The sequence below is a fragment of the Dreissena polymorpha genome, chromosome 9 (genome assembly GCF_020536995.1).
Source record: "Dreissena polymorpha isolate Duluth1 chromosome 9, UMN_Dpol_1.0, whole genome shotgun sequence".
Taxonomy (NCBI): domain Eukaryota; kingdom Metazoa; phylum Mollusca; class Bivalvia; order Myida; family Dreissenidae; genus Dreissena; species Dreissena polymorpha.
This window is the reverse complement of record NC_068363.1, coordinates 27,037,697-27,060,429: the sequence shown is the minus strand read 5'-3', so window position 1 is coordinate 27,060,429 and position 22,733 is coordinate 27,037,697. Positions and strand designations below refer to the sequence as shown.

At 34.4% G+C, this 22,733-nt stretch overlaps 1 protein-coding gene across 1 annotated transcript; it reads left to right on the top strand.

The window, feature by feature from the left end:
* Positions 1 to 1,403: 1,403 nt before the first annotated feature.
* On the top strand, positions 1,404 to 10,068 carry LOC127845924 (uncharacterized). The gene is made up of 8 exons (XM_052377103.1): positions 1,404 to 1,716; positions 4,762 to 4,813; positions 6,047 to 6,145; positions 6,828 to 6,952; positions 7,192 to 7,312; positions 7,584 to 7,750; positions 8,257 to 8,316; positions 9,934 to 10,068. The coding sequence occupies exons 1-8, from the start codon at positions 1,624 to 1,626 to the stop codon at positions 10,066 to 10,068; spliced, it is 852 nt and encodes a 283-aa protein (XP_052233063.1). The 5' UTR covers positions 1,404 to 1,623.
* The last annotated feature ends 12,665 nt before the right edge of the window (positions 10,069 to 22,733 follow it).

Genomic DNA, 22,733 nt, shown 5'->3' with positions numbered 1-22,733 from the left:
CGATTGTCATCAAATGATTGAATGATGGGTGTCAATGCCTTGTTGTGGGGGTGGGGACATATGTCTACGACCGTGGAGCTCTTGTTTTAATTAATGCCAATGTTTTAATAGACAAACATGTAACACCGACATATGTTTTTGGTGTTGTTTCGGTAAACATAAGTGCTGTCAATATGGCTTATTTAATATCTCATAAGAGCAATTGTTTATGGTTCATAACATATTTGCTGTTTGCTTGTCCGCTATGCTTTGCCGTTCCAATTAGCTAGGGCTGTCAAAAAGCCCACCATAAGACTGAAATAAAACCACTGTAGCGTTCAAGGTTACCTTCATAGTTTAAGCATAGAGATTTGACATTTTACCAGTGAGCTGGAATACATTTTATAAACGATTGTTCGGTTATAGCACGGTAACTATTTTGTGCTAGCACAAGTCGGTAAAATCTTACGGAAGGGCATTCAATCAATGATTAATTGAGTTGCGTTCTGAGAAAACTGGGCTTAATGCATGTGCGTAAAGTGCCGTCCCAGATTAGCCTATGAAGTCCGCAAAGGCTAATCAGGGTGACACTTTTCGTTTTTATGGAATTGTTAGTTTCAAGGATATCCCTCTTTAGGCGGAAAGAGGCGTCCCTGATAAGCCTGTGCGGACTGCACAGGCTAATCTTGGATGACACTTTACGCACATGCATTAAGCCCAGTTTTCTCAAAACACGACTCAATTGTATATCAGTATAATAATTGCACTTGATTTGATGATACTTGGATTGACCACTTAAATTGTGGTCATAGTACAACAGTTGTCTAAAGTTAAGCATTGGTTAATATGAGCGATGTGTAAGCATTCAAAATACAACTTATTGAAACGTATGCCAATTTTTGGAATATAGCGTTAATAATAGAGATCAGAACCGCTAATTCAAACGTAGTTTCTTTTACAATGATTTTTTGTAATTATTTGTTGTGGCTCAAGGAATGCATCAGTGAGAAAATAAAGGTTTGCTCTATCAGTGTCTGTCGAACAAATTTGCCTCAAATCATCCCTTTCGCAACAGTTGATAATTGAAAATGGTTTCTGAAAATTACTCGTTCACAAATAAATTGTAACTTCATAAAACAATACGTGCATTGATAAAAAACAACACTATTGCGTTATAATGATGTTTCTCAAAATAATACATTAGCAATGTAGCACGTTCTTGTTTACGATCAATATTCATAACACTTAGGAAAGCCCACTTCCGACGAACAGAGGACTTTTATTATTAATGAGCGATTACCCTCAAAGAGGAAGTATACATGAATACATATACTTAATATGATATTTAAACTAACGAGTGATATCGATTAATTCGCATGGCACATAATGACTTTTAAGGTGTTCGGTATCAATAAACGTACAGCTGACGATATTTGGTCTATATCATTGGCATTCGTGCATTGGAATAATAAGCTCCGTGGACCATTGGAAAATGCGCTCATTAGAGAACGCAAACTCTGCAGCACAAATTGTTATGTCTTGTGTTATTAAACTTGGTGATATTCTGTAACGAGTGTTGTGTTATATAATTTAATTTTGTTAATAGTAAGTGCTTGATCCAGAACGAACATACACGTGTAACACATGGCAAAAGCGGTATTTGTGATAATTGTTTATTTAGCGTGTGTTATTCATTGGTGTTCGGGACATACGCTGGAAGCATGCGTAATTTACGTGGTAAGTTTGAAAGTTTTCTGTTAATTTTCATCAATTTAATCACCCATATAATATTCAATGAAGTCAGCTTAAATGCACAAAAATATGTGTTACGGCCAAATCAAGTTTTGTATCAAGGGCGAGAAGACCTAAAATTTAATTGAAAACCCATCAGAACGGAATAGATAATGGTTTCGTAGAAAAATATTAATGTATTTATTTATACTGGTGTTCTTTTCCCACGCAAGCTGAAATTTTAAATGACCTTGTACAATAGCAAGAAGTAAATATTGTATTAAAACGTCATGATATTAGCAACGGCTTGCATTTCGCAGATGTCATGCACGGATTTGCATTTTACAGTATTGTGAAAGTGTTAAATGTAAACTGTGAACAAAAATAACCATAATTATATTTAACTAATATACTTAGTAGAATATTAAGATAAGAGCAATAAACATAGATCAAATCCTTCAAACAGTTTAACAAAGTCATACATTCACATGAAACTAGGACATTGAACTGATTCTTAACATGATACTTAATGTAAAACTCCACTATATCTCCCTATGTGCAATACGCATTACATGTATTTAGATTTAGCTTCTTCTACGATCTGCACGAATAACATTCGCACTTTGCAATCCAACATATTGACACGCTATCACTAAAACAAACTGTTGCATTGAGATTTTCTGAGCTAAGATCGTCTGCGATTCGATTGGGAATCCTATGGATCAATACACTGTGGCTTTTTCTTTTATTTGTCTTAAATATGTGTGGAATTGTTTGAGTATATTTTTGTTTTCGCATATATGACATATGACCCTAACAAGCATGCAAATGTTAAACATATTCTATGGAAAATAATTATTAACCTCAAATTGTGTAAACACGGTGAAATAGATGTCAAAATTTACACAAATCTATATTAAAATGCGACATATAAATGTGTCAGTGAACGTGCTGTAATGTGTATCTGTTCTTTTCGTCCTCACGTTGTTTCACACTTATTATATTTTGATCACTTAGATACGTATTTTTACGTATATTTATTCCCTAAAAAAGTTATATTTAATTTAAGACCTCTCTTACTAGATTCAAGTTTTTAAGGCGTCAATGCCAACAGTAACATACTGATGCGCAGCAAACAGCATAAAACCTGAACAGAGTGTGATTTGCTCTCATGCTGTTCTGGTTTTATGCTTTCTGCAAAAGCCATTTTTACTTTGCTTCTTATGGGGGAAAGGGTAAAACCTTTGCATTAGATTTATCAAGCATGTATTTGTTCTCCAACAACTATTATTTAATGTAATGATTTAATATACTGTTGTTGTGTTGACAAGCAGTGTTCCATAAAAAAACTAATTGCGCTGTTATTACAATAGTATTATTTGTTCATGATAAAGACGTAAAGACTACAGATGTAGATATCCCATATGAAACAAAAAGCGTAGGGCATATATTGGATCACAATGTGCAACGATTTGCTATTGAACATTTTGAGTGTATATGGGTTTATATGGGCGATGTGTTATATATTTCGTATTAGGTTCAACCAACGTAAACACATACTGATATCATACAAAAATTCATAAACAGGTTCAACGGCATAAAATATAATGTTAATAAATCGTGATTACAATATGGAAAATAAAACAAACGCGCTAATTAAAACAAATGTAGTTCATACATGTGACCTATAAGCTTTTTGTTAATAAGGAGTGAAACAATTGACTTTGGTTAAAATAAAGTAATATTGAAATGTAATGGTCCTTTAAAGCAATTTATATATGATTAATGTGTTTATTCTCCCCACTTGATTAATTTAATGCACAACGATGCAATAATTTTGATAACACACATGCATCTTTTATGTCCCCAGTGTCAGCGGCTTAATACTTAATGTGATTACCAAAAAGGTATGCCGTTCTTTGAAGTAGATCGAATAAAAATTAATGGTTAATATCAATACTAAAAGGTGATTAGACGTTTCACTGTGCAATACGGAGATATATTTGGACGAGCACACAGTTTGACGTCATATTGGAGTCCAAATATATCACGTATTGTACAGTTTAAACGTCTAATAAGCTTTTTATTCTATATCCCTTTCTTCAGCTCTTTGTTTCATTTTAATTTTGATTTAAAAAAATGCTTTAATTGCATCTATGCTATTTTCAAGACAAGCGCCCGTGTGCGTCGATTTTAGTACATTCGGATACTTTTTCTCGGTAACGGCTTTTATCGTTATAAAACAATTGCTTAGTGCACTTGTACTCAACTGTCCAATATGGAAAAAATACAGACTTTTTGGATCCATTACCGGAATATATTGGACGGTTACGTGGTACATATGAAGAATGCAGATTGGATGAATTTATTGGATATAGAATAAATATGTTTATAGTACATCTACCAGTCACAGATAAAATGCTATCCGATTAAACGTATTGATTGTGATATTGAAATGCTTTTCCTATTGATTCTACGTGGTAGCTCGTAATCCTTTGAACATATCTATTGGTAAGGCCATCAAAATCAAAATGTGGGATCAAAGTTATATTATATTATACACCATCTATCATTAATTTATCGAACGACATCATAATCCGGTCCAATATGAACGGCACTTTAAATCATATATAAATATACTTTTTGCAGGGGGGGGGACGGGGCGGTCGTAATACCATTGTTTTTGTTTTATAACGTAAGCAATAACTTTATTGTTATTAGCCTCTGTGTAGTTTACAGCATCTGAAATAGTATCATAGTTGCGATGAATTTGAATGATTCATCCTGCTGATTGCTTTTTATACAATATACAAACGTGCAGGGTTTCGTAGAAAACATCGTTAATGTACGTGTATCAATGGTCGATGTTTATCAGGATTCGCTTGTAAAATAGGTCTATCCGTAACAGCAAGTTCTTTTATTATTTTATTACATGCTTCATAAACATCACACATATTATTACTTTGCACATATTCATTTGCTGATTATTTGTGCACGAGTATTCATAACTTGTTACTTCATCTGTTTGTGTACACATTGTTCTACTTGTAGAACACAGAGGGCGACTCCGAGCAAGTTGTGATGGACATCGTAAACACAACAGGTAATTATAAATGCTTCTCTGCTTATATTACTGCGGCTGTTTCCTGCACAATGCATGTCAATGGTCGAAATATTCAAAGTCATACGCAAGGTGTTGCAAGGCAAACAACATATCCACGTGTTAAGCACTTATTGAACAAATACGAAAAACTAATCATTCATCCCAAATTTAACATTCAAACCACAATAAAGATAACTTTAAATCATATTTTGGCCATGTAGAATTCCCGTTTTTTATTGTGGATACATACGTTTAAATCTCGCGGCTCGTCTTAAGTTAAAACTTCAAACTTCGTACAAGATATCGGGAAATAACAGATACAAGTATTTATATAACCTATGTATTTTTCGATACAAACTTGCAGTGGGTTACGACTCATGAGTAGGATGGAAGACATCACATGAAATTCAATTGAACAAATTTCATAAATAATATATATTTTAATATAAAACATGACTTACTAAATGCTTTATAGACGGCCCAAAAATAATTTGTACATATGACTATGAGAATTAGACAATTTATACAAATCTGAGATTTGTGTGACGCATCCTAGAATGATACACATCAAGATTTTGTTTCCAAACTCTTTGGCTTGGAGGACAGTGGTAACATTTTAAGAAAGTTTCAACCAATGTATTTTTGTCATTTTGCATATCATAACGTAAGCTTTAAACACATAACATATGTATGTAATTGTTTCTTCTGATTTTTAATATTTCTAATTTAATTTGCATTTTCAACTCAATGATATAATGCCTAAACTGTTTAACCATATTTGAGTTTAAAACAGCGTTTTCATCAATGACGCGAATCATGTAAGTCTGGTTTTGCATCTTTCCATCGTGCCTAAAAGAGTTATGTTTATGTGTTTTCTGTGTTTTGAATCAGGACAATGACTAATTAAATGGTTAATTGCTATGGAAATTGGGATTGCCATGCACCGAGGTTAATGTTTTGTATTGTGTTACGAAATTTTACTCTTTTTTGAAGTTTCACATGGTGGCCGCGGCACGCTTTTCATGTAATCAAATACTTTTACATACACGCAGTAGAATAGAAAATAAAGAATTACCGATGCAAAATAAATCCATTTGACATGTGCAATAAACATTCCAACTCTTTTCAGTTGTCTGGCGTTGCCGTTAATATAACCACCGATACAAAAGTTGACTGATGCAGTATACAAAATGAAAGTATAAACATAAAGGTTGGTTTTCTGAATTGTTGCAGCAAATTTATCAGCAAGCGCTGCCTTCAACCCTCTCACTCGAGAACCATGCGCAAAGGCGTCTAGGATTCATCTCACCATACTCCCGGCTGATATTGTTGGTATGGACAATGCAACGGCATATATTTCAAGCATTTCTTATAATATCTTATAGGAAATAGAAATTAAGGACTCATAACCTACTGGGCAAAACATGTAGCATATACAACTGATATAGTAGGATGAGGTATAATTGATTGGGGGGCTAGGGGCCGCATACAAGTTTTTTTTACGTTTTAATGTATAGTTAATTGTATACTCGTGTTGATCAAAGCTTACGTTGCCAATATAATATATGCGCTTAATTATGTATATTTTTAGTACTGACAATCTATGTAGAGAACAACTCATTACCACTGCATGCTCATTTAAATCCATTTTAACCAAACCAATAAGTTCATCTTGCAAAAAAAAATCAATTTTAAGCGTTTTTCACGTCATAAAAATTGTGTATGCTTACACTTAAATAACCATTCGTATCCCATCATTGATTACAAATACGAAATAAAACGAGATTAGATGACATCATGTGTTACCTTCCACGCCGAAATAAAACATGTACTAGTATATTGAAACAATGACTTTAATAACTGGATTTGACACATAACTTACCTAATATGTAGATAAACATGCTCCCCGCACGACCCGGCTTTTCAAATAAAAAAGAGTTTTATGTTACAGGTAAGATATACATCATTATGTGCATTTTAACCGAATCTGTATAATTTCTTTTTTACTTCATAGGCCTTACCGAAACTCCGAGCCGGCTGTCGATCGTCTATGACGTCTCTATGTTCCGGAACGGTACCTGGCTGAGGTCATATATCCGGTCTTTGGACATATCAGCCTTTCGCAACTTCCGGCAAATCGTAGGTGCTCGTTGGTGCTATATTCGTGTGTCATACTTGTTTATAATTTTATTTGTGACATTAATATGCATAAAAAGTATCTGACACAATACACACGTTCTTCATTTCATTTACTACGAATATGCTATTTTCAAGTTTCACCTTATATATGAATCTCTACAAAATACTCTATATTGTTTATATTTCCTGAAAGGATTCATTTTTATAAATCTGTGTTTTGCTTTTATCTGTATTTATAGAATTGCTGGCTTGGGATTCCAGTTTCAGACCACATGCTCATTCACGTGGCTATCAAGGTCACTGGGCAAGACGAGCGAGAACTAAAATTTCTAGATGCCGATCTTAGAATACCGTCGTCAGGTTAATAATGACAACAATATATTTTCTATATAGAAAAAGTTATGATACACATTTTGATCGAACCCTTACAGAGCATTTTTCCATTTATTCGTACTTGCTAAAAAGGCGTTACAAGCATTTTTTTTACAAATGTATTATATTTGGAATATTAAAAACATATTTGAATACTCCGACCATATACTTTTAACAGTGCCATCTTTATATATGATCATACAAATTGAAGAACATGAACACGTCACAGTTTTATGTGTATGAAATTTGTATTCAACAGACGCAAACACATGCCAGGGGCTATGTCAGGATAGCGACATAGACTTCAAGACCATCTACACGTGCCTATCCAATGCGACCTTGATCCACTTGGCGCATGTTCGCATCCTCCGCGTGACCTTCACTCCGTCAAATGGCAATGCCAGTAGTCTGGTCATCTATACGCATGTAATGAGACTGAACCCGCACTTCCTCTCAACAAGTCTATCTCTCCTTATGTACAGTTGTACATATCCCTTTGCCTTTGTGTAGCATGCTTGACATTTCGATCTTGTTTAAGTCTTAAACTGCCTCGAAGACGTGTTAGTTGGTTTATAAACACAAATTGATTCCAATATATTTTTAGCAGTTACATTTATTCGACATGTATAATAATTACAGATGGTGTACGCCATCAATATCAATTATGAATACGCTGTGCATCTCAAGCTTGACTAAAAGTTTGGATTTCTTAACACATATGGTTCAATATATTTTAAATGTGATGACAAGCGTTAATCATGTGTATGAGATCATATTAAATGTGTGAATATATGGTCATCAGATGTTTACACTAACGCCAGAACAAAAGAAAGCACTTTTGCTGTGCCGTTGTATAAATACTTTGCTGAAATGCGAAAATAATCTTTTAATAAATACGTGTCATGTAAACATGCACCCATTTCACATTTAAGAGTGAGCGGAATACCACGATGTACTTTCCGAATATCTATGACGGTGCCGGTATAATGGAGGTACGATTTATAAATTCAGTGACGTAGTCAGACCCAAATTTTAGCCGAGGCAGTATCTTAGGTTCGGCATGCCCACCCACCCGGAAATTGTTTATACCTAGAACGTCTGTGGTGCGTTTTAAAGGCCAGTTAAACCACATTTTATACCTAAATTTCGGAGTCGTGGACGCTACATATGACCATTTAGTATCAATAAAGTTAATAAAAAAATCTTCTACAAGTTTATCGTCAATTTTACATTACGTTACCTAAATATTATTCGTTATGAGTTTTTTTTTATGAATTTTATTTTTGAGTTTACATCAAATCAGCGTCCGCAAACTTATTGCTGTAGTTCAGACAAGTTCACCGTGAACAAATTCATGGATGATTTTTTTTCCATTTAAAGCTTGAAAGAACTATAGGGATTTTACAAAAAAAAAACACGTTTACATACATTTAATCAAAAGCGTTTTCAATCATTAGCACATATAAAAAAGATCATTGATGGAAGTTATTTGGGAATAAATTTGGAACTTCTGGGGTTCGAACCAACGCAGTGACAATATAATAGTGGTCAATGGATCCAGAGTATGATGCGTCGCAAATTGCGTCACAGGGACATATTGATTATCATGAGGAGTACAAATATTTAGCTTAAAATAGAATAGCTTCTGGCCATTTTTTTTTCTTGTGTAAAATTGTGGTATAGCACTGCGTCATCATTTTCTTTCTGTCTCTTCTATCATCAAGAAGAATTAACCATTAAAAAGAAAAGAATTGAACTTCTTTACATCAAAACAGTTTAACACGCGGGATATAATAATTTGAAAATTCTAATGTAAACAAAGATTCTTTAATCAACCACCTTAAACGGTCCCGAATTTAATCTATGTCAAAAATAGATCCAGACCTGGTCGTAAAACACCTGATTCTTGCTCGGTACGTTCCGATGTCCACCATGATTATAACATCGAAATGTACAGTGCCACGCTTTGTTTATGTACGGATTTTCCAAATCATTTGCTGAGTCATTTTGGCATCAATTGAAGTTATTAAATTGCAATAGTTATTTGCCTCAACATAAACCAATTGTACTTTGTGAATATATGCCTAAAATTCATTAAATTGCCTCAATTTCTTTTAGAGATTTTATTCTTTTACATTAATTTTCATTTTTTTCTTGTAATCTCAACATTGCTCTGCAAATTTTAGCCGAGGCAACAGCCTCGGTATGGCCTCGGTATGCCTCAGCGTGGCTGCGACGCTGAAATTAGATGTATATGGGTATGAAGAAAACTCGATATATGAAGCATATTTATTTAAGCTTGATTGCATAACAAGCCTAAGCTTATATGAAACGCTCTCGAGTCCGTTTTCTTGGTGTCTATGCGGGAGATCTTAAGAATGCTCCCACCGTGGGGATCGAACCTGTGAGATCCCGATCGCTAGGCGGACACAATATCCACTACGCCACGGCGATCTTAACGCAGTTTACGTTGTGTACGCGCGTGTGTGTGTGTGGGGGGGGGGGGGGGTAGTATTTCACAGTGTAATCAGACTGTTTTCAAACAAACAAATTAACACTCATGTATTAGTAATATCATGTTAATAAATATTGTTTGTGATTTTTTTCAGATAACGTACAAGTATTCAGAGTTTTACTGCAGCGTTCACAAAGTAGTCCGATTGTTCTGTGATCCGGCCTTGACAACCGAATCTCAATCGCAAGTTAAGGGTGCGCATTATCCAATCACATCCTGCACTATTTGAAATTTTGAGATATTGTAATGTTTTGAGTCTTAAAGCAGGAATATCATACACAAGCAAACGCAACTCTTTCCGATATATTTCGCTATTAAGGAGTTGTCGTTGTTTGTATTTCTAAAACAGGATATGACACCACGAGTGACATCTTATTGTCCAACAATCATCTTCATCAAGCTCAGAGGGGGTAATCACGTGATAGTTAAAATGGCGACGTCCATGTCGAGACAGTTATTTTCCACCGTTTATACCCTTTATTTCTTTTGTTTAATTTTAAAATTACTCTCACTTTCTAGCCATATCAGTAAACATGTGGTCAGCGTTTACTTCGTATTAAAATTTGCTTTATATCTCGATTTTATTCCAAGAAAAATGTTCTTAGTTGAGTTTTAATTAGGTGATCCCGCTAAGAAATTTCGCACAAACTGCCTGATTAAAAGTTACAAACACTTCTCGTATACACATATTTATATTGCATAACGTTTTGTTCATGTTATACTTGACTTAAAGGAAATCGAAATATATAGCCATTTTATACCATGTTCCCTGCACCATGTAACATTGCCATTTTATACAATGTTCCCTGCACCATTTAACATTGCCATTTTATACCATGTTCCCTGCACCATTTAACATCGACAATGGTTAATACACACATGTTTTAACTATTAAAATAAGTTTAATTACGAAACTTGTGTTCATGAAATAATCGTTAACTGATAAAACAAAATGTTCACTTCAATAGAAACACTTATGCATTGAGAGTTAATCCGAACGTTCAGGTTTTTTTTATCGTATAAAGATATGCTCCTTTACAACGAATTATAATAAATTGTGTTTTTTGTTTAATTATCCTTTATTTTCCAGATCCCAAAGTCGACTCGTTTGGAACATTTGTTATTTTCGGACTCGTGACGATGTTGGTGTTCACGGTTATCATAATTCTGATAATTTTTAGTAAGTGATACTAGTAACAATAAAAATAAGCATCATCCTGATCCTTCTTATCCTCCTCCTCCTCCTCCTCCTCCTCCTCATCATCATCATCATAATGATTATCCCCATCATCATCATCTTCTTCTTTTTTTTCTTCTTCTTCATCATCATCATCAGCAGCAGCAGTATCAGGAGCAGCAGCATCGACAGCAGCATCATCAGCATTATCATTGGTAGCAGTAGCAACATCACCAACACCATCCTATGCATCTTAATTATCATAATTATTATCATCAAAAGCATCAAAAGCATCAAAAGCATCAAAAGCATCAAAATCATCATCATCATCATCATCATCATCATCATCATCATCATCATCATCATCATCATCATCATCATCATCATCATCATCATCATCATCATCATCATCATCATCATCATCATCATCATCATCGTCATCATCATCGTCATCATCATCATCATCATCTTCTTCTTGTTCATCATCTTCATCTTCTACTTCTTCTTTTTAGTTTTTTTCTTTGACATCATCATCATCAACAGCAGCATCAGCATCAACATCATCATCAGCTTCTAAAGCATAACTTACACCATTTCAATCATCAGCAGCATCTTCGTTGTCATCCTTATACAGTACTTCTATTGCTCATTCTTGCAAATGTGTATGACTTAAGCGTCTCTGTACGTGTATTTGCCTTACAATGATTTAACCCATTTTACTCATCATTAATGTACCCGTCCCTGTAATAAAGAGTTTTTAAAACGAGTTCATTATCAACAATGGTGATTAATAAATTATCGAACCAAATATCGACGTATTATTTAATTTTATAAGAGGAGATTCATAATAACATGTACGTGCCGTTAAGTCCGTTAGAAGTTCCATAATTGCCATACAATTATAATTGCAGCATTAACTACAATAAACAAGTGTCATATTTAAAACTCGTGTTCAAATATGGTTGTCTTACAATCTGTGACGATGCAGCTTAACTTACCTGGATGTTTATTTAATTGTGGATATATGTGTAAGAATATGTGCCAATTGACCATGAATACATTATTGATTATCGTTATACTAATTTATCATATATATTTTTCTCCATAGTTGTGCAGAAATTAAACTTTATGAGGCGGCTATGTTGCAACGGCAAAGGTAATATGTGTTTATTGAGCTGCACCGATCATTTACCATGTTAAACATATTGTTAACACTTTTTTGCTCTTGTAATTATGTTTGCAATTGAGCATATGCCAACATTGTATTAAATACAACTGGATGTTTTCCAAGTGTATACCAACGGAGCCCGATAGCATAGCGCAATACACATAATACAAGTTGTGGCTTAAAACATAAAATGGCCTAAATAGGGACAACACAATTAGTGGCACTGGTCAATTGTTAAGCGCAAATGGTTTTGACGCACAAACATTATGAATTAACAGTCAAGTTAATAAAATAATAGCATTCGTGTAATACTAACATTTCCGTTGGGAATATAATATAAGCAACCTTGCTGTTCATGTATTTAATGTATAATAGCAGAAAGTATTTTCGCTCAACGGGACAATTATTTTACATTTTAACAAGTATTTTTTATGTTCGAGTCATAGTTTCTTTACAAGATAACCTAAAGAAAACAAACCAACGTGTAGTCTTATCTATTATTGTTTTTAAATGACGTTATCACATATTTTAACGTCTAATATCAGACAAACAAGGTGACATGGGTCCGTTATGTAATTGGGCTTGTTAAAGTTTATATGTTTTCAATTATTGCACAATAAGTAACTAACCATATTAACTCACTATAGTCATTCCAGATAAAGCCACGCGAGACCACCATCATCACAGATCTACTGTGCTGTCGGCAAACACAGGTACGTTAAATGAATTACAATTATACATTACGAGTTAAGATAATCGATTAAGAAAGTGTGTTCAAAAACATAATTATATTTTAAAAACATTCAATAACACACATTATTGGTAGTTTAAAGTTTACTGTGTTTATAGTCAAAGTAATATGTGTATCACAATAGAAAAACAACCTAATAAACCTACACATCTATACATGTGTGATGAAAGTAGCATTTTGATTTCAGAAAATGTTATAAAGCTGACTGCGTTACGTAAAATTGACGAAATAAATGAATTACAACCTCTTGCTTCGTCTGAAAATCAAAGCGAAAGGACGCGGGTGCGCAGACAGAGTAGTACATCACCGAGCAACACCTCAGTTCCGCAAGGACTACGATATGATAAACCCGTTTGTGGTCGAAAGTTACAGAGGAGTGTAACGCAAGCCTTGTTACAAAACATGAGCTCAAATAGCACATCTATATTACTGTTACCTCTGCCGTTTGATCAGTTTACAAGGGACATTGTCGAACTGTTGGGTTCAGTTTTAAGCATGGAGGCTAATATTCCTACACGGTATTCCTTTGATCGTGATGTTCAGGCGGAATACTTTCGAGACGCAAAAATGTATATTGAAAAATTGTGCTCGGACAAAAATAAACTTCTAATTTTCGTTTGCGTGACAAATCTTGCAAATTTACCAACTAATAAATCAGAGGATCCTACTTGTCTCATTAACGATTTACTGCGGGCGATGGATGTCAAACGTTTACCGCCAAAGTGCAAAATTGTTTTTTTACATCTAACGGATGACGATAAGACGTTACAAAACAAGTACCATGGTTTAGATATACACATAAAACAAGAGAACTCATTTGAGAGGTTTCTTGCCGAAGTTTTGAAAGAGTGCGGAAAAAGTTCAGAGGAAAATAGCTTGCTAAACAAAATGGTAACGTGTGATGCGTCAAAGCAATTTGTAGAATACCTTAAAGAGGATCATACCTTAATTGAATAATTGTTTTGAAATATTCAATGACAGCCTACATATTGTTTAGTAACAAGTGTGTATTCTAGGTTAAATAAAAAGCATTATTCGTACATGAAGTAGGCACATTTATACAGAAGAGAATAAACGTAAAATGGCATATGTACTTTATTGGTAAAGCTTTGATTCGTTTACATATGGTATTTTATACCGAAATTAGTAGTACATGTTAGCACAAAATTATTTCTTCGTACTGTGCAACGAATTGTGTTTCGATTTATCAAAGCAATATGTACTGTAGTGTGTGCTTTAGTTTTTGAGAAACATATTTTTCGTTTTATTTATCGATGTTTTTTAATTCATCGATTGTGCTTCAATAAGAAGATGTGCGGATATCTTTGAAAAACATACGTAGATGTGTTGGCGTGTTTTCGAACAAAGCATATGTTCAAATTACTTATTTCTCCACAAATTAATTTTGTTGCAGACGTTTAATGAATTCATGCTATTACATTAGATTGGATACATGTCAGTTTTAATTAATGTGTGCCACACTGCCAATGCTACTTAGATTTTAATAAAACATGTTTCTGAGTCATTTTTCACATTACATTGAAATGTTAAGATGTATAAGTTTATAATATTTTTAAGGTTTACTTTAAAAAAAATGACCGCATATGAATTGACGATGTTCATAAACTTGCTATTTATAATTACATGTACATGTTATTGTCTTATTTTCAGCTTAATATTGCATTTTTTGTCAATATTTATTCTTCATGTGTTGCAACATTTGTAAACTTTGTTGTCTAAATGTTTTGTATTATTTACAGATATGTTTTTGATATATTTCAAGTCCAAACGTCCTTACGACATATGATGTTTTAAAACAAAATGCACGTGTGTATACTTTGCGCTGATATATTAAAATGTTGTCAAATCCTAAGATTATTGCATCCAAATAAATGAAACAACATTCTTATTTTTCCTGCCAATAAACGATTGAAAAGCTCGGCTTAATATTGTAATTTAGCTTTATTAAATTTATTGACTTTTATGTCAGGAATAGTTTAAAAAAGCCTTAGTAATACTTTATCATTGATACGACCCATTAAAGTGCATACAAATTATGCATTACCGTTGTTCGATATCTTTTACTTTCCTTGCCTAATACAAAGAAGGGCTTTGTTAACACAGACCAATTCATGTTTATTGTTATGAAGAAAATACTTATACAACATCATTTAGCATAACCATTATATACTAATATACCAAAAGGAGGTCCACATATGCTGGATCTGCTTTCAGCTGTCAGGTTTTTGAAGTGCTTATAAATCCGAACAATTGTCTCTCCAAACGCGGAAAATGTTGTTATCGCCGTGATTGATTTTCAAAAAGTATACAAATGAGGTTGCTATCCTCAACACTAAATAACGAAGGTACAAACTTGAATTTTCAAAGAAGCATGGAACCAATGAGTTGAAATTAAAGGAAGAAAACAGAAGTTACAATCCAATTATAACCTGCATATCTACATAATGGTTGAAACAAACAACGTTGTATATGTTTGTGCTATGATGTAAAATTCAAACCTTTTAACTCTATCTTGCCACGATGATGTCTGCAAATAACATAACTTCCATCCAAACACTGTATTTCTTATATAGATCTTTTAACGCGTTTACAATATAAATGAATGTTATAAGCTCTGATAGCACATGCTTAATGAAGCCATTTATATATTTTACCCAAAGATCCATCTGTATAAACACGCACAATTCAATACGTATATATGATATAATTATATGAATATAATGCTATTAAACTCAACGTGAATTTGCGGAACAAATTTAAACTAAATGTGAACTATCCCCATACTTTTACTAGTAACCTAGCTTAACATAAACTAGTGAATGTGGTGCAGCATTACTTATAATACGTTAATCATGTTCGTATTGTCTTAGGCATTCAGATCAAGGTTTACCCCTCACGAGTACTTACCGGTTGAAGCAATAGCAAAAATATGTTTTTATTATAATCAAATTAAACACTGGACGTGATAAACAACTTAAGGACGTAGTGATGTTTCTTTTACCAAAACAAGTTTCAACAAACGCTCTTGCTTGTATAATTGTATTTATGTATGCATCTAGTGTTGATATGTTTAAGGAAAATTATCATAAAGATACTTAAAATGTCTTCATTAACACAATTGTAATGTGTTCTTCTAAAATTACACAAACAAACATGTGTCCATTTAAACATTCCTCATAAAAGGTGCAAATAAATTGCCACCCATGCGCAAAGTCATTACTGTTGTAATACCTCAAGTGTTTTTATTATTTACTCAGTTGTGTTGAGCATTAATATTCGGCTAAGTCATCGTCTGGGTCTTCTGTGACAGCTGCTGCGACTGTGGCGTCTTCTGTGACGTCTGCTGCGACTGTGGCGTCTTCTGTGACGGCTGCTTCGACTGTGGCGTCTTCTGTGACGTCTGCTGCGACTATGGCGTCTTCTTTGACGGCTGCTGCGACTGTGGAGTCTTATGTGACGGCTGATGCGACTGTGGCGTCTTCTGTGACGGCTGCTGCGACTGTGGCGTCTTCTGTGACGGCTGCTGCGACTGTGGCGTCCTCTGTGACGGCTGCTGCGACTGTGGCGTCTTCTATGACGTCTGCTGCAACGTCTGCTGCTCCTGCGACGGCTATGCCCGCTACGTTATCGACGCACTGAGGCGCGGCTGCGGAAAACACACCGAAAGGCAGCAAGTCAATATCGGCGATTTTTTGGCAACTCCTGAGTGGATCACTGAAAATAATAAAAAGCGTTTAATATACTAATGAGATCCTTAAAACAAAAGGTAACGTATTTCAGATGCAATTTCGTGGTCAAATAATGTGAACGTTGTGCGTTATATCGACACAACCAATTAATAGCGTGTTTGTCTATTGGCAAAAGCGAATACATGAAATAATAGGACACACTTCATTCACATGTAATTTTTAGCGGGATTAAACGTCATGAAATAGAAATTTGCAACCTTCAATGGCAATTGGTATCGACTCTTATTTCAATCCAACCCAAGTTTGGTTGATTTAATTACAATCTATTTGTAGATGAATGGCACTGCATAGAATTATATTCGATTACAGTGTATACAGTCAACAATTAGTCGTTCAAACGCAATTTCAAAAGTCGTTCGACCGCGAACACAAGTATAAAGCATTATGCAACATCAGACTCACGCTTGTTTGAAGACGTTTGGAAAATTGATCTTGTTGAAGTTATAGTTCTGACATAACAGGGAGGCAAGGCTGTAATTCTGAATGGCGGCTTGTTGCGCTAAAAGTCCACAACAAAATGATATTGTATATAAGTTCTGGGACGAATCTTTACGCACATGCATTAAGCCAAGTTTCCTCAGAACGCGGCTCATTTGCATTTTTGAAATATATTAAATATGACAATCCAATCATTCTCGTTCATTCGTTAGTTGCTTCAATGTACAAATTACACACTGTGTTTTTATGTACTGACTATGATCGTCGTAGCAATGTATACATTATGCTGTCATTGCAAATTAAGCGATGAAAACCTAGTCTATTTAAACGACGGTGGACCCAGAATATCGATGAACCTTTATTAAAGCCAGTGTCCGAGTTATGATAGAAGAATCTGACTCAAAACTTGAATCTTCGAAACTGGTCTCCTATGATACGCTCCATGGTCGGACCCAAGGTTCCACCAGAGACGGGCTTTTTGCCCAGGGCTCCGGCGAAAAAGTCTATGCCTTGGGACGAACTGAAGTGTTACGTAATACGGATAGGGCCAAACAAAAAAATAGTATTGGTTCAGGGCAATGGCCAGAAAAATGTAGGAGGGAAGTAGTTGTTTTTTTTTTTTTTTTTTTACCAGTCGACTGATTTCAGGGTGAAAATGGGTCAGCTAATGCACTCATAATTGTTTAAACACTGACCAAATGATTAACATTGCACATGTGATGTTTAGTCGTTGTATAGGCCTATTATTCATTATTTCATGATTCCTAGCTCTTTATGCACATTTGCATTTTAATCACCCCCTGTACTACTGCTAACCTGCCTAAGGAATTCACAAAAGAGAACATGTCTTGTATTCATGTTTCATATGTAAATATGAACATATAATAAAATGTCGTTTTATATTCATAAAGGTATTACATTTATCACATATTCAACAAATGATTGTTTTGTAGTACATATTTGCCTTTTGCGAATTCTGTCAGTAACATGTGTACATGGTGACATGGTGAGTGGATTCAAAGAGACCCATGTAAGGCATAAGCTAGGCCTTGGTGTACTTCATAACAGTGCACTCAGGTCCTGAGTATGTATACAAACTGCGAACATGATTGCAAAGTAAACAGTGTTAATTTTGTAGTGTAAGGCCGAATTTGGATGTCACTGGCGAACTTCAGAAAAGTCACGGATGGACAAAAGAGAGACACGTGCATTGTGCTAAAAATAGATTTTTATTTTCTGTTTTTGAGAAGCGCTAAATTTTGACCTATTTTGAAGTAAGTTGATGAATTTATTCCAATCGGTGTTAGACATCAGATATTTTATCATTGATGATTTAATCTCTAACATTTTCCTGTTTTAATAAGCAGTGTTTGGAACAGAATCTACCAAAATGCAACGGTCCAGGTAATGTAAACACTGACGGACAATTTTAGTGGTGAATAATTCAGTACTCCAATTCCGGTGTTAATCATGTAAACATCGACTTTTAGCAAATATTTTGGTATGAATCTATAACTTGGGAACCCAATTGTGTCAAGATGAAATTTCTTTTTTGTGGTAACAATTTGCGATGTTAATTGCCAACATTAGAGACGTGGACGCCGCCCTGTTTATAAAGCATAAACGAATGGATCTTTCGTTATTTGATACAATGCCCTTAAACTCGTACCGTACCGTACCGGCGAAAACCATCGCCATCAGATTTTTTTCCGCGAACCACAAAAAATCGTTAGGGTCGGTGAACCGATGTGTAATAACTGAATTAAAAATGCCTTTCAGGGAGACAAAGGTACTGATTAACACGAAACAAAAACACATATAGGAGGCCGTTGACAGAGCGTTGGTTTTGGGCGAACTAAATTATATAACGAAATCGAATATCATACACTCCGTCAATTAGATTTAAGCCGGAGTATCAGTGAATGTTTTTGGGTCAAAACCAAATCTTAAAATTATATGAATTTACACGATGCAATAGCCACCAACACAGAGCCTGGTGTAAAATTATCTTGCTGTCGTTTACATAACTTTAGTATGAACGAAATATTCATAATAAGTTTTAATAATTAGCAACAAATTAGGATTTTGTAAAAAACATTGACATATTATGTCCGCTTATAATAATTGTAAAGGATTTACATAAACAAATTTGTTTTTGCTCTTTAACATGTATCACACAATAATAATTAACAAACAAATACAACACTTCAATCAATTTAGTTATGAACATATTTTTATATTCATTTCAACTTTTTGCATAAACTTATCAGTAACATGAATATACTGACCGTTTATGTTTTGAAATTGACATGGCAATGTGCTTCCGGACGGATTGAGGGGAGCAAACCTGATTGTCCGCAATAATTCTTATCTGTAAGAGCTTTGCAAATAATTAAAATTTTAACCTCTGAATGAAATAACTGCACAGTACCTGTAACCAGCAGCTTGAAGAAGAGTAATTGTCTCAAAAGTGTGATCAACAAGGCCTCCAACTGTTCCAGAACCTAACTGAAGACAGCCCGCACCATATTCGGAACTCGTTGTAGGAGGGAAGTCCGTGGTCGCGACCCCCCCCCCCCCCCCCGCTGGATGTTCAGGGATGCCAGATCAAAAGAAGTATCGGCCAACGTGTTGACAAATAAGAAGCTGCGGAACGTTTCTTCGAGGATTCTTAAAACAAGTATTTGTGTGAGATACGTCAATACTGAAAAGCACATCTTTGTGTTAATAATAATGTGCAAACTTGTACGAAACTTCTAGTTTCATGTATGTAAAAGTTTACATTGTTGCTAGCTACATGTGAAACTCACTTACAAGCTCCGATGCAAATTGATTTATTGTAAAGCAGGAAAATTGTCTATAACGTTAATTTTTAAATGGAAAGTTGGAAATTATTATATATTAAAGATTACTGTTTTTAGAAAATAATTGACATTATACTAACAAAATAAAATTTCGATAAATGATTAAAATACCGTTTTAGACCGTATTTTACGGAATAATACGATTCAAATGCAAGCATAGACACTCATAGAAGTTTACACACACATTGTCAACATGCAAACAACTGTAATATTTTAGCAGACTCATGCTATTGCCAAGCTTGTATTGAAGGAACACAATTGAAACGGACTCAAAACACGTTTAAATAGAATACCACAATAGTAACTCCGAAAACAGAAACAATGACTTTACAAGAAAGAATGTTAAGGATGACATTTATTTAAGAAAGTATATCAGTTGTTTTATTTATTGTGATTTTTTAAAGAAAAGAAAAACACCAACAACATAATGTTATGTGAAATCGGTGCGCAACAGTTCGAATATAAAACAAAGACAAAAGGTTTTATTTGATGCATTATAGGAAACGTTGCCTAATGTTGTATTAAATACCTTCGTTTCAAAAACAACAACACGGGTTAAAAGTTTTTTTGTTGGTTTTGTTAAACGACAGAACGATATTAAATGACAATCATATAAGGAAAGACAAATTTGAAACGTTGGTTAAGACTGCAGGGACAGTTAAAATTTACGTTTTTAACGCTCAATGCATTATTTTTCTTTGCGGTAGTGGGGGGTCCCAAACCCTGTACCTGTCAGTTTTCTGTGACTGGAGGGCAGATAGCGCGTAGGACAGCCCCTGCATCCCAGATGGGCCTCCGTTGACAGACTGTATATAGGTCATGTTTGGATCACCGAATGTCAGGTTTAGAAATGTCTCGCAGAACGGCTGTAAGTTCTTCGTGAACACAGACATAAACGTGGGAATCCAAGTGTGGCGCATACTTTCAGATTGTGGACTAAACTGAGCTATACGTATGTATAATCTTTACGAAAACGTATCATTGTATGTCACTTACAACCGCATAGAGAAAACACTGAGATGAATTGTTTGTGAATATGCATACATGATAAAAAATACATTTTGTATAAGAAATACTAACTATATTAATGTTTAATAAGGTTTAAACATGTAGTTTAAATTATATTAAGCACAATCAAATTATTTTTAAAGTATTGCAATAAGTTGTTTCTGTTTCAAAAAAATGAATATGTAGAATATTTATATGATATATTTAATCATACCGGAACGCTTATCCAAAAATGTTGGCAGCGGTAGGATCAAGTATTGAATTGTATTTGTATTTTTTTGAACTCGCAAGTTTATTTTTCTTCATCGCAGTTGGTGAAAGGAATGCAGGGAGAAATTCATCGTAAACAATCTTCTGCATGATTCCGATCAAGAGATTTCTCGTCTGCTGGAATGCTTCGTCGTCATCCTGAAAATATGTCCTAAGTCCATTATCGCCAGACGATTATGTTCGAGTACACACACATTGTGGTATGAATTTTGTTGACTCGTACGTCACCTAAAACCAACGACATCTAAATATGTATGTGACACATGCTATCGTATCTCAATTATCCATTGCATGATGTATATATATCTAACAATAAGAATGCATTTTCAAGGCTAATACAATAGTCACTCGGTATAAAGAATTTTTCAATTATCAAATCGAAATATGAAGTTCGCATGACGACGTTCCGGAGTTAACTTTGGAACAAAAATGTTATGCTACTAAAACGTTCTATGTTTCGAGTTATGTAATCGGCATTTCATGATAACGCAATTATTTAAGCAGTCAATAAACTGACACGTTCCTTAGTTAAAGATTATCATTTATCAGAAAAATTCAGCGTGATTTCGAATATTTTTTTTCCCAGTGAATGATGTGTTCACGTGCCATTTTCATAAACGAATAGGTTAACGATTAACTTTTATTATTTTAAAAACCAGCGATTCACACCAGCAATACTGCAGCGTATACCATTGGCCGCGTCTGAAAGGCACGTGTTATCAGGACCCTCAGGTAGGCGGGGCCCATCTGCACCCTGTGTGATCTTCATAAACGCTAACAAAATAATTACATAACATGCAAGCTTTTAATATAAATATACGTTTTATTAGCGACAAGATGAGTGTGTTTTACACATACGTATATCTTCTTGAACGCAATTACAATATTTGTGCATAGTATCTGTTAAGGTTTTAAAAGTTAAATACGAAGGTCCATCTTCAATTGCCCACATGCATATGCCATAACAATGAACTTAATTCAGGAAATTGTATTATTACATTTATTATTTTGTTAAGCACTATAATTTTGAAATATTTTCTACCCTTAATGAACAAATGTACGCATGTCACAGGGTCGTTCTCAAATTCATTCTCTTACAACTGGAAATAAGTTGAACCTGTAGGATAAAATTCATGTAGGTACATGTTTTTTCCTCTCGCAATACAGCTAGACGCTCGTCCGAAGAACCATAGACGTTTGAAGCGTCGACGAATGACGTTAGATCGTTGATCTGCTGACGTTGCAATATTCCACCGGCTAAAAACATAAATCTATTGGATATTACAAGGGATCTGCAACACCATTTGTACGAATACATTTGACAATGTTGGGAAAATCTAAGATTCAAAGTTGTACTTTGTTGCATTTGTATGACTGTTTTGTAAAAGAATTGTAGTGGACAAGTGCAAATTTAAATTAAAATAAAACATGTTTGAATATAGGTGCAA

Coding starts and splice junctions, on each gene's coding strand:
- LOC127845924 (XM_052377103.1), top strand. CDS start 1,624: ATGGCAAAAGCGGTATTTGTGATAATTGTTTATTTAGCGTGTGTTATT. Junction 4,814..6,046: donor GGACATCGTAAACACAACAG/GTAATTATAAAT, acceptor GAATTGTTGCAG/CAAATTTATCAGCAAGCGCT. Junction 8,317..9,933: donor ACGGTGCCGGTATAATGGAG/GTACGATTTATA, acceptor GATTTTTTTCAG/ATAACGTACAAGTATTCAGA.